We start from the raw sequence: 17,325 nt of genomic DNA on the forward strand, positions 1-17,325 counted from the left end.
TGGGGTTTTGGAAGGCGGGGGGGGGGGGGCATGGAGGATGTGGTGGTGTCGTACGATTGGGGCGGCAATTTAAAATGGAGGTAGGTTTGGCCTCCATGGGGCATTCCTCACTGAGGCCGAAGTCCCATTTGGTAGCGGGGTCGTTCTCAGTGATGCAAGTGCCAAGAAACACCCCGCTATTCGCACCCCAATCGAGACTCTGTTTTTTCCCTATTAAAGCGCATCCTCAGAGTTCACCAGCAGTTCTGCTTTTCAAAAGAAAGTTAAGAACAAAGTTTGACCTTTTGATACCACCTGATAGTTCCGAGATTGTCAAACGACAACGAGAAGCACAGACTGCTAGGAGGGGACAAAACTCTAAGGAGAGAGTATTCACTCAAGGAGAGCGAGTGCTAGCAAGATGCTACACTACAAATGAGAAATGGATACTGCTGTCATCGTGGCAAAAACAGGTCCAATATCCTGCACAGTACAGATGGAAGATGAGAAAGTTTGGCTACATCATACTGACCATCTACTAGCTTCACAAAATTAAATCGCTGAAACTTCGAAGAAGTATTTCCATTGGAAAGCAGTGATATTTCTGAACAGAGACCAAACTCGGAGACAAATTCAGATTGTTTCTGAGGTATCTTAAACACCAATTGAGATGGATGGTGAAGTAACTTCACAGGAAGTAGAATAATAATAATAATAATCGCTTATTGTCACAAGTAGGCTTCAATGACGTTACTATGAAAAGCCCCTAGCCGCCACATTCCGGCGCCTGTTTGGGGAGGCCGGTTCGGGATTTGGACCCACGCTGCTGGCATTGCTCTGCACTAGCTGCCAGCTGTTTAGCCCACTGTGCTAAACCATTCCCTAATAATAACCTTTTATTGTCACAAGTATGAAGTTACTGTGAAAAGCCCCCAGTCGCAACATTCCGCCGCATGTTCGGGTAAGCTGGTATGGAAATTAAACCCGCGCTGCTGGCCTTGTTCTGCATCACAAACCAGCTGTCTCGCCCACTGAGCAGAACCTGCCCTATAGTACCTGCCCAGTTGGTATTACGAACAGAAGAAAACAAATACAGTTCAAAAGTCTCTAGTAGCCAAAAGAGATCGATGTCCACCTGAGAGACTGTCTAATTAAGTGTATGTATGTGAAAAAATCATGGTGTGAAGTAATGTATCTAATGTATAATTAGGTCTGTTGTTTAAACGTTAAGAAAAATCCTCGTTCGTACTGAAGAAGTAAAGGGGGATAGGTGTTATGTCTTCAAGTAATACATCCCTGTTGGTGGAATGCAACGTTAGCAGTGTGTGTGCTTGTCATTCGTTCTCCATCTTAGTATTGAATGAGCAACATCTCGTGAATAATCCTTGCATCGTGTTTGGAAGAAGCCCAAGTGTGTGGCACCTCCATACCTTCTCTTTTTGTGGCATATTGAGATTGTAACAAAAATTTACTTGGGTTGCTGTGAGAATTTGTTGCAAATTGTTTTGAGGAGGCAAGATGTTGTGAGATTTTGGCAGTCCTGTGTGTTTTGTCCCTCCTGCTATTCCGTGCTTGTTGTGTGATCTGGACAGCACTGGAAACTCAGCCAGCAGAGGGCGAATGGAAGGGGGTGGGATGAAGGTTTGTTTGTGTAACTTACTGCTGCTCGTTTTCTCTCTCTCTCCAGCTACTCCTTAATGCCACAAAATCAGGATTTATTTTCTGGGGAATTGAAGAGCAGAGCTATCTAAGACTCCCTGCGCTGGAACTCCCTGAGAGAGTAAGCTGTGTCAAGGCAGGAATATTCACAGTAGAACTCGGCACCTTATTGACTGAGTGCCACAATGGGAAGAAGAAACAGATCCCAAAGGGTTCCTGGAAATTCAATCGTGTTGCTATATCTTCAGGGGCCAGCATGTCAGGTTAGGTAGATGTTGCAGGAAAGTGAAATTTGGCTCCAAGTTATGGCAGTTTAGGCCGAGAGGAATGATTGCAACAGCTTCCTATCAGACAAACAACATACTCAGAGAAAGGGACCAGAAACAGCTGGAGCCAAACAGCATAGTGGTAAGGGAGAATTTGTGAAATGCATTACCAGCCTTTCAGTAAACAAAAACTACTGTTGTGATTTATTAAGAGTCGCGGAGCATTTTTCAGTAAGTGGGTCAGAAAAGTTAGGCACTTGCTGTTGGGATGATCACCTTGTGCTGCTGAGAATGTAAAATCGTTATTGCCAGATATCTAGCCATTTTAAATCTCCCACCTGGATGTGTAGGTCCACGGTCAGCAGTGGCTCAGTGGTAGCAGCCAACCTTCTGACTTTTGAGGGCTGTGGCTTCAGATCTCCCTCGGGCTTTGAGCAGATAACCTAGGTTGATACTCCAGTATAGTACAGCATGTTGCAATTTCAGATATCCCATCTTTTAGATTCCAGTTAAAGGCTCTGCCTGCCCTGTCGGGGATGTAGAATCTCTATGGCATTATTTGAAAAATAGCAGGGGAGTTCTCTACATCCCTTGACCAATATTTATCCTCAGTCATCATTGCTCAAAAGATGTTTTCTCATTGCTATTTGTAAGATCTTGCTGCTTGCAAATTGACTAGCGGGTTTCCAATGTTACAACAATGACTACACTTCCAAACTGATTTAATTCACTGTAAAGCACCAATTTATAAATGCCAGAATGGACCCAGGTTCGATCAACTGTAATTAGTAAGTTTAATGATCTCAGCAGGTCAGCGACAATTGGCCTCTACATTCCAGGATAGAGACAGAGAAGATATTATCATAGATTCATTGAATCACAGAATCCCTACAGTGCAGAAGCAGCCATTCAGCCTATCAAGTCTGTACCGACCCTCTGAAAGGGCACCCTATCTCCCAGGCTCAGGTCCGCACCCTGGTGCTATGTCTTTTCGTCCGACGTCACTTCGTCCAACGACACTTCGTCCACGTCTTTTGGTCCAACGTCTTTTTTACATCAATTTTAAGTAATTTTGGGAATTTTAAGTAATTAGTAAACTTTTAGATTTTTTAACTGCATTTTTAGATTTTTTAACTGCATTTTTCAACTTGCATTTTACTTGCATTTTATCAATTACTTGCATTTTAGCAATTAAATTCACTTGCTGTATTGTACTTGCATTTTATCAATTAAATGGTTTTATACGGAGTTAATTTGTAATTGGATAATTGGACGAAGTGACGTTGGACCAAAAGACGGGTGGACAAAAAGACGTTGGACCAAAAGACGTGGACGAAGTGTCGTTGGACGAAGTGACGTCGGACGAAAAGACGCGACACGCCGCACCCTATCCCCGTAACCCCATCAAACCTTTAGGCATGAAGGGGGAATTTAACATGGCCAATCCACCTAACCTGCATATCTTTGGACTATGGGAGGAAACCGGAGCACCGGTGGAAACTCACGCAGGTACAGGGAGAAAGTGCAAACTCCACACAGTCAGCCACCCGAGGTGAGAATTGAACCCAGGGCCCTGGCGTGTGAGCCAGCAGTGCAAACCACTGTGCCTCCCCAAGAGAAGCCAGCCATTCGGCCCCTTCAAGTCTGCACCGACCCTCTGAAAGAACTCCGAACCTAGACTGCGTGGAGTTTGTACTTTCCCTCCTTATCTACATGGGTTACCTCCGGTGCTCCGGTTTCATCCCCCGTAATACCGTAACTCCACATAACTTGCACATCCTGTTCCATAATAAGTATGTAACCCAGTTCGACAGTCCAGGTGTGGAAAGGTGTTACCTGCGGTTGAATAGACACTTGGGGCGGGATTCTTGGGCCACATTGTGCTCTCGCTCGAACAAAACGAGGCCGGTGAACAGCGGGAAAGGCAGATAATGAGAACCTTGCCAGGCGCCAAACAGTTTGTGATGTAACCGGCCCGCTCCCTTAGGCGATATTGGGACAGGACATCCCTCCTGCCTGCACCGCATAGAGGAGCCTCCCCAGGTCTGCATCCTGTATCTTTGGGCCAGTATTCTGGCTGCAATGGCTGCAAACTGAGTGGGGCTGACTGCTGCAAGTGCTGCTCGATCTTTTTAACGGGGGCGGGGGGGCTGGCGAGCGCAGTCCGGGTGAATCTGATGATGAGCCTTCATTTGCATTAACAAGCCTCGCTAAGTGGACCAATTAACATTGAATAGCGTTGCCGGCCTCGCTGGGCCAAGGGCCTGAAAATTCGTGGCAGTTCACGCTCACCACCGCATCTTTCCAGTGAATCGTGCCCTTGCTGACTCGGCTGACATACAGGATGATTGCTTGGGCGAGGGGCACAGTTCAGCCACTATACTTTAACTGGCTCTCCTGCAATAGTTAGCGCTTACAACATTGAAACAGGGATCGGCTATTCAGGCCCTTGAGTCTGTTATGCCAGTCAATCAGATCATGGCTAATTTGTACCTTGCCTCATTCCATATCCCTCGATACTCTGCTCTGACAAAAAATCTATCAATCTCAATCGTGAAATTTTCAATTTACTCCGCATCTACAGATTTTTGGGTAAGAGAGTTTCAGATTTTTCGGATTAAAAAATAAGGTCTTCCTGATCTCACTCCCTAATGGCCAAGCTGTAATTTTAAGACTGTTTCCCTCATTCTGAATTCCTTCACCAGGAGAAACATATCTGTATTTATCCTACCAGAACACTATTATTTGAAATTCTTCTAATTAGATCAACCCCCCCCCCCCCCCCCCCCCCCCCCCCAACACACCCCAACCTTCAAAACTCAAGGAATCACAAGTCGATTTTTTATGCAACCTTTCATCATAATTTATCCATTCAAGTTCTGGTGAATCAGCTGCACTCCTTCCAAGGCTAATACATTTTTCCTGAGGTTCGGTGTTCAAAACTGTTCAGTTGCTTCAGGCCTGTCCAAGTATCTGTGAAAATGAAAACATCCCATTGTTCTGTTTGTATTGCAGCCCCCTTGAGATTAAGGCTAAAATTACATTCGCCTTGTAGATTGCTTTTGTCTTGCATATACGTCCCTTCAAAATGGGAGAGGAGAAAAATTGGGGAGGCTCAAGAAAATATTCTTATAAAAAAACCCACCAAATAATGTACCAGTGTTAAAATACCAGGGAAAGGTAACCCAAGATTGTATGCAAAACTACATGTACAATTGTAGAAATAGGAAAAAAAAATGAGAGAAAGACAAATATGCCAACTTATCTGGTAGTTCAAAGCCCTTCATGTTCAATTAAATATTTATGAAGAGCAGTACCTGTTTAGACACCAAGCAGCCAGTCAGACACACGCAGCCCCAACCAGCGACCCCGAGCATTGTGTCCCTAGGGTCTTGGCAGGGCCTCACTGACAGCAGTGAGATTCTTTAACTGAGGGACCAATATAGAACATAGAAAAATACAGCACAGAATAGGCCCTTCGGCCCACGATGTTGTGCTGAACCTTATTGACGGTGACACTGGAGAATTGGACTGCTCTTCTGCAAATAATCTTCTATGGTTTTTAATGTAAACCTAAATAATGCCAAGAAGACCTTGGTGTAATGTTGCATCCAACAAAGCTGCTCTACATGGTGTGCCCAGGTCCTGAAATAGGGCAGGAACGCTCAATTTTTTGATTTGCAAGTAATGAGTGCCACCGACAAGAATCCAGCTGAAGAATAGTGAGGACTGTTCCTCAGTAAGCCTCCCTCCCTGAAGGCAACTATTTTCAGAAACAATTTGAATGCAATTTTAATGAGCATAGATCTCCAACTTTTTGTTGTTTGTTCAAGGATGTGAGCATTTCATGGCAATACCAGCATCTTGGTACAGTCAATGTGATGTCGGTTCATCCACAGTGCTGTTAGGAAGGGTGCTCCAGGATTTTGGTTGAGTATCAGTGAATGAACAGCAATATAGTTACAAGTCAGGATAATGTATGGTTTGTAGACAATCTGCAGGTATTTCCATGCATCTGCTGCCCTTATCCATTTAAGTGGTCGAGGTGATATTAGGAAGGTGTTGTTGAAGTATGCTTGACAAGTTGCTGCAGTGAATCTTGTAGATGCTACACAGTGCTGCAACTGGGTGTCAGCAATGGAGCAATTGAATATTTAAGGTGTCACTGACAGGTGCTCGATAGCCCTGTCAGTGACACCTTCTATCTGAGCTTTGACAAAGAATCATCCAGACTCTAAACGTTAGCTCCCTTTTCTCTCCACAGATGCTGTCAGATCTGCTGGGATTTTCAGGATTTTCTGTTCTTGTTACACCTTCTATCACTTAGATGCGTGAGAGTAGACTACTGGGATGGTAATTGGCTGGATTGGATTTGCCAAGCCTTTTGTGGATAAGGCCATATTTGGGCAATTTTCCACATTGTCAGGTAAATGCTGATATTGAAGCTGTACCTGAACAGTTTGGCTAAGGGTGTGGCTAATCCCAGAACACAAATATTCAGTATTAATGCTGGAATATTGTCTTGACTCCTTCAGATCGCGTCCAGTTCTGCAATGCATCAAAAATCTACTTAGTTCAGTCGAGCTAGTTTCAGTTCAGTATCAGACATAAACAATAGTTAAAAGAAAAACAAGGCCTTGATACAACATTGTAGGATAATTGCATATATTGGTCTGAAATTCGTCGCTCCACTACTTCAGCAAGCCCATTCATTTGAAGCCGATTTGACATTTGTGCGAAAGTAATAGAGAGGATTTGAAGATGAAAGCATTAAATGTTTTTCCACATCACAATTTCAAGGCCAACGTTTATTGAAACTTGAACAGATGCTATTTCTCAAGGGGTTTGGAGTCATGTTTCCCTTATATTTGTAGGTGGCACTGGTAACTCAGTTGGTTCAACACTGGGAGGCAGAGGTTTTCAGCTTGATTCTGAGCTATATTTTCCTTTCTGAGGCGCATAAACTGAGTGCCATGCTGTAAGATGTTGGCTGAGGGGAAGTGTGATGGCAAAAAGGGAAAGTTCACATGCATCCCACACTCCCACACTGTGGAAAAGAAAATGTAAAAGCATTTAAATAAACTGTTTGAAAACTGGGTTAAAATAATCCACTAATGCATCAGCCAGAGAGTTGCTGGAGCTCTAGAATTATAAGCAGAAGCTTTGATTCCATAGAATACAATAGAATACACATTACATTCACACGTCTAACACCTATCTCCACAGGTGAGACCATTCCAGGGCAGTGCGTATCAATCTAACTTCCCTGTTACACCTTTTCAATACACCAAAAGTAGATATTTTCGTCCTCACCCTGCATGTATCAATTATTCCATCATGAGCACCCATTTCAGATTCTGTGCATAGCACGGTAAAATTTCTCCAAGTTCTGCTGAACTCAACGACTGTGTTTGCTTCCTTCCTTAAAGCTTTGATTTTTCACATTGGAGACCAGCGCACCTTTGTTGTGCCAGAATGATTAACAGAGTTCCAGTTGCATTGCTCGCCTGCGGTTCCTTCAACCCCATCACAAATATGCACATGCGAATGTTCGAACTTGCAAGAGATCATCTTCATCAAACAGGTCAGTGTTGTCACAGCTTTCAGTGGTACTGTACGACATGTAGGCCGGAATTCTCTGGCTGTTGGGATTCTCTTTTCCCGCCGGCATGCACCCCCTGCCCGCAGGTTTCCCGGCGACATGAGGTGGCTGCAACAGGAAATCCCATCGACCAGTGGCGGGAGTATAGAATCCTGTCACCAGCGAATGGCGCGCCGCCAAGACACACGTGGATGGGAGATTGGGGCTTCTCACTCATTGTCTAAAAATGGCCACCAGGTAAACAAAACATTGAAATTACCTTCCATTTTACTAAAGAGAATCAGCTGAGAATGATGGTACTTTTTGCAATGAATATGAGTGCATAAAAACAAAATATGAATGCACTTTACTCAGACAACTGTTGAGCAGATGAAAGTTGACCAGTTACTTTTTCCCCATGATTATTGTTTTGAGTTGACATTTAAATCAGAATGACCGATATCAGCACTAAAGAGGGTACCATTGTTCTGTTGTTCTGCAGATACTGTATCATTCTTTCTCAGTTCACACTTTAGGTGCAGGGTGAAGAAGATCTCTTCACACTCCTCTTTAAATATGCCTACCTTAAAGCAGCATGCCCAATCCAGTTCTCCTGAGTAAGGTTATTAATTGGTTCAGAATTAGGGGAAGTGTTGTGTTGCGATTTTTATTCAAGACTGCCTAAACTCATTTTACTTGGGATTTTTACAAGAGCAGCGGTCAAGCCATCAGCCTGTGGCCTCGATCCAGTTCCAGGATCTTGCAGTGAACACCATCACCTGCAGATTCCCCTCCAGGCGACTTGGAACTAAGTTGGTGTTCCTCTGCTGTCACTGGGTCAGAAACCTGGAACCCCCTTTCTCACAGCACTGTGGGCATGCTTACACTAGTTGGACTGCAGCGGTACAAGAAGGCTGCTCTCAACCACCTTTTCAAGGGCAATTATGGATTGACAGTAAATACTGGGCTTTGCCAGTGACACCCACATCCCATGAAAATATATAAGAAAAGATATACTCCAATCACCGCACCTGAAAGTACCCTGAAAGTTATAGAGGCCATGGGAGAGAGTGGTTATGGTGCTGGATCAGTTACCCAGTGGCAGTGAGTTTGTGAAACACAATTCAACAATATGGCTTGCACCAGTAAAAGTATGACTAAGAAGGTTGCCAGCTTTTTGCAACAACCTATTATTCACTGATGTCCTTCAGGGAAGGTAACTTGCCACCTCTGTCTGTGACTCCAGTCCCACTACATGGATAATTCTTAATTGCGTCTGATATCAACCAATCCACTCAGTAAAAACAGCCACTATTTTATCACTGGTGTGTTCTATGTGGATAGCAATAATTGATTGTAATTCATTTCGGATTTTGCTTTGAGCTGAATACATAACTGAGACAGTACTTGCTACGTTTCAAGACCCCCTCTCATAGAAATCTATCATTAGCTGTCACAAGACTCAATATTATGCACATATCAACATTTTTTTCTACTTGATGTTGAAAGAAGCTTGAATTGTCAGATTATATTGGAAGGAATAGAAATTGATAAGAACCTGGTGTCAGAGATACGTAAATTATTCATAAAACCTACATTGGGCTCAGGTGACAGAATGATCCTATGCTCATACAGCCTTTATTTAATGCATTGCAAATTGTCACTGCCATTGTATTAAATCCTGGCTTAATTCCATGTGCCACAGAATACTGATAGGTGTGATGATATGCCTGTGGGCTGTATCAGAGATGGATGGTGGGTGACCTCCAACCAGCAGGTGGCGGTGCAGACAAACCTTGCAGTCACTAGACCAAGGTCATGTGACCAGTGACTCCCACGTAAGGGAAGACACATCAGGCCATCTTCAGAAGAAGATTGAGAGGCATATAAGCCATACAAGTAAATGGTCAGTGCTAGGTGCAGATTTCGGAGGAGTAATAATCAGACTCCATGATAACGTGTTCAGTAATAGATTGCTATCTTACCACACGAGACTCAATAAAAGATTCTGATTTGGCCAAGTCAAAGTGTTTGGCAGATTCCTTTGTAAGGTATAAAAGATCAAACGCAACAATAGATGGCAGGTTAGTGCCATTTGATGGTCAGAGTTGACCATGTATCTCCAGTGAAGTGTGGAAAAGCACAGGATACCAAGTGTGCCTTGTTTGTGTCTGAGTTATCATGAGCATCAGTGGGGTCTTTAAAATGCACCAAGGTGGGGGAATCACATAATGCGAGCACGGGGGTGGTTGTGTTTCCGCGAGCTCTGGCTCTGCTCATCCTTTAATCTGTCATTTTATCCTGGGAAGCACTTCATTTTAGTCTTTTTCTGGGGCTACATGGCATGTGCTATATCCCTGGAAGTTCCTGATTGGTGTTCCTGTGAGGAAGAGCCGAGTTAAAGTATTAAAATCCTTATTTGTTCATGGCAGTCGGTGAGAGCACTTTCGCTGGTGTGGTCCGCCTTTGTGGCGTTGAATTCCTGTTACACGGTGTGTCATGCATCCTGTCTGGTTCAGGAGTGGAGGGTTGGGTTGGCCGAGTTCCGGAACCTGATCCCTAACGTGAAGTGGGAGGCGAGTTCCCAATTGAGTTTGAAAGGGGAGAGGGGTGTGTGGTTGGGTTGGTAGGATTAGTTCAGTCCTCGCTTAAATTGAAGATAGCACCCTGATTAGAGCAAATCCGTCCGGGTTTCTTTTTCTTTTTCACATTAATTATTTCTTTTTATTTTATAAATTTAGAGTAACAAATTCATTTTTTCCAATTAAGGGGCAATTTAGCATGGCCAATCCACCTACCCTGCACATCTTTGGGTTGTAGGGGCGAAACCCACGCAAACACGGGGAGAATATGCAAACTCCACACGGACTGTGACTCCGAGACGGGATCGAACCTGGGACCTTGGCGCCGTGAGGCAGCAGCTAACCCACTGCGCTACCGTGCTGCCCAATTATTATTTTTTTATGTTATTGAATGTAAAGGTTTCTTTTTCCTGGCGAGGACTTGGTTCCTTTGTACTCTCCCTTGAGGTTTGGTGTTTTTTTTTACTTTCTCTCTGCTTGGGTATTTCCCTCTTCATGGGTGGGTTCAGAATCCTGGAGGGGCATTTGGCGCCCATTCCTTTGTTGGCCTGGGGTAATCCACTTGGTTCGATCGTAATCCAAACATGTCGCTGCCAGTCCTCTCTTTACATTTGTCTGAAATGACTTTGTTTCTGCCCAGGGCCTGGATTGAGGTTTAGTTGCGTTGTGTGGCAACCCCTCAGGGCTGGAGTTTTTATGCATTTTCTTTTTTTTTGTAAGGGTGAATTAGCTCTTGGCTTCCACATGGGTACAGATGGTTCTGGTATCCAAAGAGGGGAGGATGTGATAGGTCGGTGGTGCCTTTGGCACTGCTGGAGTTGAGGGGGTTGTATCTTGGTGCACCACCGACCATGGCGCGGGAGACTCATCATAATGTGGGAGGGGGTGCACTGTTTTGTCATGTTTTTATGACCATCCTGTCTATCCCTCTATAGGAGTATCTAATCTGGTCTATTAATTGTATCGAGCTGACTGTGATGTTGTTCTCCTGTTTCACTCTGTACTCGTGTATATTAAGGTGATTCTCTTCTTCTTCCTACTTATGGGGGTGTATTATTTTGTAATTTTGTTGCGTAAAAAGGGCAGCACGGTAGCCTTGTGGTTAGCATAAATGCTTCACAGCTCCAGGGTCCCAGGTTCGAATCCCGGCTGGGTCACTGTCTGTGCGGAGTCTGCACGTCCTCCCCGTGTGTGTGTGGGTTTCCTCCGGGTGCTCCGGTTTCCTCCCACAGTCCAAAGATGTGCGGGTTAGGTGGATTGGCGATGCTAAATTGCCCTTAGTGTCCTAAAAAAAATAAGGTTAATTGGGGGGGAGGGTGGTTGTTGGGTTACTGGTATAGGGTGAATACGTTGGTTAGAGTAGTGTGATCATTGTTCGGCACAACATCGAGGGCCGAAGGGCCTGTTCTGTGCTGTACTGTTCTATATCTATATCTAAATGTAAACTCTCAATAAATGTACTAAAAAAAAAGCACCTCTGTGGAGATGAACTGAAAGGCCGTGTTTTCTGAATCAGTGAGGGTAGAATTCAACTTCAGCGAATACACAAATCATTGAAGTGAATGGAAAGGGAAATTGGGCAATGAGCGCAACAGGCGTCAAAAATGCTACGGCCACTTTGTGCCCTCAGTGAATTTGAACTTTATCCCCAATGTCTCTCATCATGGAATCACTGTTTTTGAAAACAAAAATGAGCAATAAACTTGAGTCTTTGCTCAACTTCCCTTCTATAAAGTCAGGTTCCAGTACAGAACAAAGTGGATAAAAAGTTTTGAAATTTTACGTATGGGTAATAGTCCGAATTTTGTATGGAACAGAAGTGCTCAATTTGTTTTAAATGTTTTAACATGCTGTACTTTAGCCTCTTCTGTTCATCTATTCAGTTTGGTTCAAGGCCTCCCCACTGTTCTGCTTATCTACTCTGTTCCAAACACATTTATTGATATTTCTCAACCTTAGCACGGCAACAAAATTATTATTTATATTTTGGCAAGCTACAGTTTGAAATGCTAATACGGCATAGCTGGTAGCAGTCTTGTGTATTCAACTTGTAAGTAATTAGCTGAGTTGGCTGGATGGCTGTTTCATGTTGCGGAGAGAAGTGGGTTCAATTCCTGTACTAACTGAGGTTATCCATTAAGGCTCCGCCTTCTCAAACTTGCCTGAGGTGTGGGGATCCTCCTGTTAAATCACAACCAGTCTCAAAAGTTGAGAGCAGTCTATGGTCCTCGGGCATTGGCCACTTTCAGTCCCTTGAAAGATGACTACTAAAATGAGGGTTAACCCCAATAAAACTCTTATTTTATTAGGGTTTGCAAAGGCAAACTACCAAGTACTTTACAACCGATACAGCCCAATCAACCCAACAGACCTTCGCAATGTTTATATTCCAAATGAACCTCCCATTTTCCTTCATCTAATCCCATCAACATATCTTTCTTCTCATTTCTCCCTCATGCGCTTAACTAACTTGCCATTGAATGCCTTTATGCTAATCAACTCAGCTACTCATTGTGGTAATAAGTCCCACATTCCCATCACTTTCTGGATGAAGGGGTTTCTCCTGGTTTTGTTTTATTACCTGTAAGGCAGGTAATCTGTGCTACTCACTTCAGTTACAGTAGAGGCTTTGGAAGAAAGCTCGAAGTCGTCCAGAAGTTTTACAGAAGGTTTATTGAGCAACCCAACTTAAATAACTGCGCGAGTTCTTACTTTAAGAACTGTACTAGTAGAAAGGTTACTACTTTTCAATACACTACCACTAGGCCCGACCACATTAGCAGCCCTGAGCTAAATCTCTGCCTCTGTTCTCCTCATGGTCTAATCCACCCAACAGCCCAAAAGGCTGCTTGCTTCCCCTTTTTATATATGCCAGTGCTCCCCCTAGTGGTCTTTCCATTACCCATCAGCCCCTTCTGCATATACTCAAGTAAAGATCACTACAGTTTACTTGATTTATTAATGGCTGTCTAACATTTAGAGTCCTAGTTATGTTCTCGCCTCGAAATGGAAATATCGTCTCTATCATTATCTTTTCATCACCTTAAATACTATGAAACTTTCAGAATCTTAAAGACCTATACATGTTGTCCCTTACTGTTGGCTTTTCCAGGGATAATAGCCCCAACCTTTTCAATCTTCCCTGACCGGTATCATTTCTCAGTTCTGATATCTAGTCACCCTGATGTGATGCATGCTGTCAGTCTCTGTGATGCATGCTGTCAGTCTCTCTGATTGGCAAAGGGCATGTTTTGCCATCTTTACTAATGAGCATTAAACGTAGCCAGTATAACACATAAACAGCTGAACAACATTTCAGGGGAATAATGCACTGAAAACATTTGCCAATGCAACATGTTTTAGCATTATACTTTCTGGAGACACTGCAATATTTTATTAATTACTGCAAGTATTTGTTTACTTACCCATCCCAATATTATGGGCCAGGGTTTAGAGAAACCCAAAGTGTATCATAGAGTTCACCTGACCCACAACTTTTAATACATTGTGGTATGGGGAGCACACGGCCCATTGGCAGGTGTGGTACAGCAGAAATGGAAAAGTATTTTTTAAAGCAAAACAATGTTTATTCTATGAACGCAAGTTAACCTTTCTAAAATAAACAGTGAACATCTTAGAAACCAGTAAATAAAATACACCCCCCAAAGAATACAACCCTAAGTAATCTGTATGCTGTCCTATTAACACCCAGAAGGCTTAACAAACCTTTAAACAGAAGTACATCAGGGTTTACATTCAATACTGAAAACATTTATAATTCTGAATTCACGAAATGATCAAGTTATCGGGCAGAATTCTCCGCCAGGCCCTACGCAATCGTGAAACCCGGAGAGGTTCACGACGTCGTCGGAGGCCGCTCCTGGCCTGCTATTCTCCCCCCGCCGGGGGGCTAGGAGGGCCGTGCCGTGAATCTCGGCCGCCGGGCCTTGACACTGGCGTCAAGGCCAGGCGCGCCGAGAATGACGCGGCCGACACGCCTAACGACGTCAGCCGCACATGCGCGGGTTGGCCGGCTCCAACCCGCGCATGCGCGGTTGCCGTCTTCCCCTCCGCTGCCCCGCAAGGCATGGCGGCTTGATCTTGCGGGGCGGCGGAGGAGAAGGAGTGCGTCCCATTGAAACGCTGGTCCGACGATCGGTGGGCACCGATCGCGGGCCAGTCCGCTCCCGAGCACGGTCGTGGCGCTCAGTCCCCTTTCCGCCCCCCACAAGCCACAAAACAGCTGTCGGTGTCATGTTCACGCCGGCAGCAACCAGGTGTGGTTGCCGCCGGCGTGAACCGGTCGGGAACGGCAGGCCGCTCGGCCCATTCGGGCTGGAGAATCGTGGGTCGCCGTGAAAAACGGTGACCCGCGATTCTCGAGCGGCGTGTCGCAAAATGCAACACGCCATTTTGGGGTGGGAGAATCGCGGGGGATGCCAGAGCCCATAGTCCTTCATGGCAGAGAGCTCAACAGTGCAGCTGCTTTTTCTGACTTCAGCTGCAACACACTGAAAAACGAATCCAAAAAGACAGACACACCCAAGCTTTTCTCAAAGTGAAACTAAAAAGCAGAACCACTACGTCACCGCCTCCCCTGAATCCTTCCATTTCCTCGCCCCTTCCCAACTCCACAATCTCTTGCAGCCGCCACAATCATATGAGCTATCTGTACCCCTCTAATTCTGGCCTATTGAGTATCCCTGATTTTAATCATTCCAGCTGCCTCGGCCGGAAGCTCTGGAATACCCTCCGTTAATCTCTCCGCCTCTCTACCTCTCTTTTCTTCTTTAAGATCGTTTGTAAAATCTGCCTTTTTTGACCCAACTTTGGGCATGCGCCCTAAATATCTCCTTTTTATGGATTGGTGCCTTTTGTTTTTGGTTAAAGCTCCCGCATTGCAATTTAGGATGTTTTACTAAAAGTAAAGGCGCTATATAAATACAAGTTGTCGCTGATGCTGTAAAAGTGCTGATTTCTCTCAATTCAGGATAAATCAAAACCTGAAAAACAAGACTTAATTTTAACTACCAGAAAACACTTTGCACTGTCAGCCTTCAATACAAAACCTCACTAGAAATAAAGGATGACAAGTCTTCAATTTAACCATAATTATAGCTTTAGAATTAGATTTGTCAGTGTCATCTCTAGATTTATGTTCAGACCTGCATAGTTTCAAGTCGTAACCGTTGCCATTTATTTATATTCTGACTCCTCAAATTGCTACTATTTACAGTGGATGCAGCTGAGCATATCTGATCAGAATCTCCAGTCTGCACTTGTGCCAATCCCTTTCCATGGTGGTGATATTTATTCTTTAGGTTATCGGCATTGCTAACTTTCTCAATTTGTTTAAAGAAAAAAATTAAGAATGGAGATGTCCTGCAGTACTACACCCTTGAGGTCTCTGGGAACTAGAGTTGCTGCAATGCATGATAAATTATTTTTCCCTTGAAAACAAAATTACCCTTGGGGCATTCCCACATCTGTAATGCAGCATCTCAAATTCACACAGCTAGCATAAACATAAATCTCTGATTCCCATGGTTACCATTTGCCATAGATTCTGGTGAACTTTGATTTTTCTTCTTTCTGCAACCTCTATACGCTAGGAGTTTAGCCTGGATCCGTAGCTTTGTAATGGAAGTACAGGTATGTTGGACAGATTTCCTTCCCTAAAGGACATTAGTGAACCAGATGGGTTTTTATGACAATTGACAAAGGTTTCATGGTCATCATTAGACGTTTCATAGAATCATAGAATTTACAGTGCAGAAGGAGGCTACGGCCCATTGGGTCTCCACCAGCCCTTGGAAAGAGCACCCCACACAAGCCCAACCTCCACCTCATCCCCGTAACTCAGTAACCCCATCCAAACCTTTTGGACACAAAGGACAATTTAACATGGCCAAACCACCTAACCTGCACATCTTTGGACTGTGGGAAGAAACCGGAGCACCGGGAGGAAACCCACGGAGACACTGGGAGAACTTGCAGACTTCGCATAGAAAGTGACCCAAGCCCGGAATCGAACCTGGAACCCTGGAGCTGTGAAGCAACTGTGCTAACAACTGTGCTACCGTGCCACCCTCAAACAATGCCAGACATTTAACTGAATTCAAATTCCATCATCTGACCAGGTGGGATTCAAACCTAGTTGGCCAGGTCATTACCTTTGGACTCTGGGTTACTTTTCCATGGCAACTGTCTGTGTGGAGTTTGCACATTCTGTATCTGCATGGGTTCCCTCCAGGTACACCGGTTTCATCCAACAGTCCAAAGATGTGCAGACTAGATGTGCAGACACCCACAGTCCAAAGATATGCAGAGTAGGTGAAGTAGCTGTGCTAAATTGCCCCTTGCGCATGTAAAAATGTTATCTTTGACGCTGAGAAGGAAAGTGATGCTGTGTGTGATGATCTATTCTCACATCACATGAAGATGGAGAATGAGTTGCTTGCTCCTCCCCAGAAAATTGGTCTGTGCTCCTTTTCATAGAGCCATAGAACCACTACAGTGCAGAAGGAGGCCACTCGGCCCATTGAGTCTGCACCGAACTTCGGAAAGAGAGCCCTACCTAGGCCCACTCCCTCACCCTATCTTCGTAACCCCAACTAACCTTTGGACACTAAGGGGCAATTTAGCACGGCTACTCCATCTAATCTGCACATCTTTGGACTGTGGGAGGAAACCGGAGCACCCAGAGGAGTGAGGCAACAGTGCGAACCACTATGCCGCTCCTGTAAATGACATGATGATTGTTATGCTTCTCATCATAAGAAATTTGGGATAAAGACATCAACTCTAAATGTTTGGATTAAGCTGGATTGGTTCTATGGTATCAGGCATTCTGATAGTGGTAACTCAGACCAGGAATGGATCTATTTCTCTGGGCTTTCCCTGTTGCCAAAGGTGTCAACACCAATTAGTGAACCTTCAGAGAAGAAATTGCCTATTCCTGTTGTGATATCATGGTTATGTTGTAATTTACTAACTGACCACTAGGAGTTTCACTAGTACATAAGTGAATTTTAAAGTCTGCTGACTTCAGACTGGCTGGAGGAAGTTGAAGAGAGGTTGCTTGGCATGGTTTTATGTTTTTCATCTGTTGTCTTGTATATAGTTTACCCACAAAAGACAACTGGCCTGGTGTGGGTGAGTTGGGGGTAGGGGGAGTGTGGGGTGGCATTTGCATTGCGACAGTACACATATAAGGGGCGGGATTCACCCCTACCCGGCGGGGCAGGGGGTTCCTGCG

General features: G+C 44.4%; 1 protein-coding gene across 1 annotated transcript in view; it reads left to right on the forward strand.

Annotated features, from left to right (window-relative positions):
* The first annotated feature begins 1,558 nt into the window (after window positions 1-1,558).
* Window positions 1,559-17,325, forward strand: part of nmnat3 (nicotinamide nucleotide adenylyltransferase 3) — a 106,327-nt gene continuing 90,560 nt past the window's right edge. The window contains exons 1-2 of the mRNA XM_038815681.1: window positions 1,559-1,620; window positions 7,334-7,488. Of these exons, the coding sequence (XP_038671609.1) occupies window positions 7,380-7,488 (109 nt within the window). The 5' untranslated portion in view covers window positions 1,559-1,620; window positions 7,334-7,379. The remainder of the gene's footprint in view (window positions 1,621-7,333; window positions 7,489-17,325) is intronic.

This window comes from Scyliorhinus canicula, chromosome 13 (assembly GCF_902713615.1).
Source record: "Scyliorhinus canicula chromosome 13, sScyCan1.1, whole genome shotgun sequence".
Taxonomy (NCBI): Eukaryota; Metazoa; Chordata; class Chondrichthyes; order Carcharhiniformes; family Scyliorhinidae; genus Scyliorhinus; species Scyliorhinus canicula.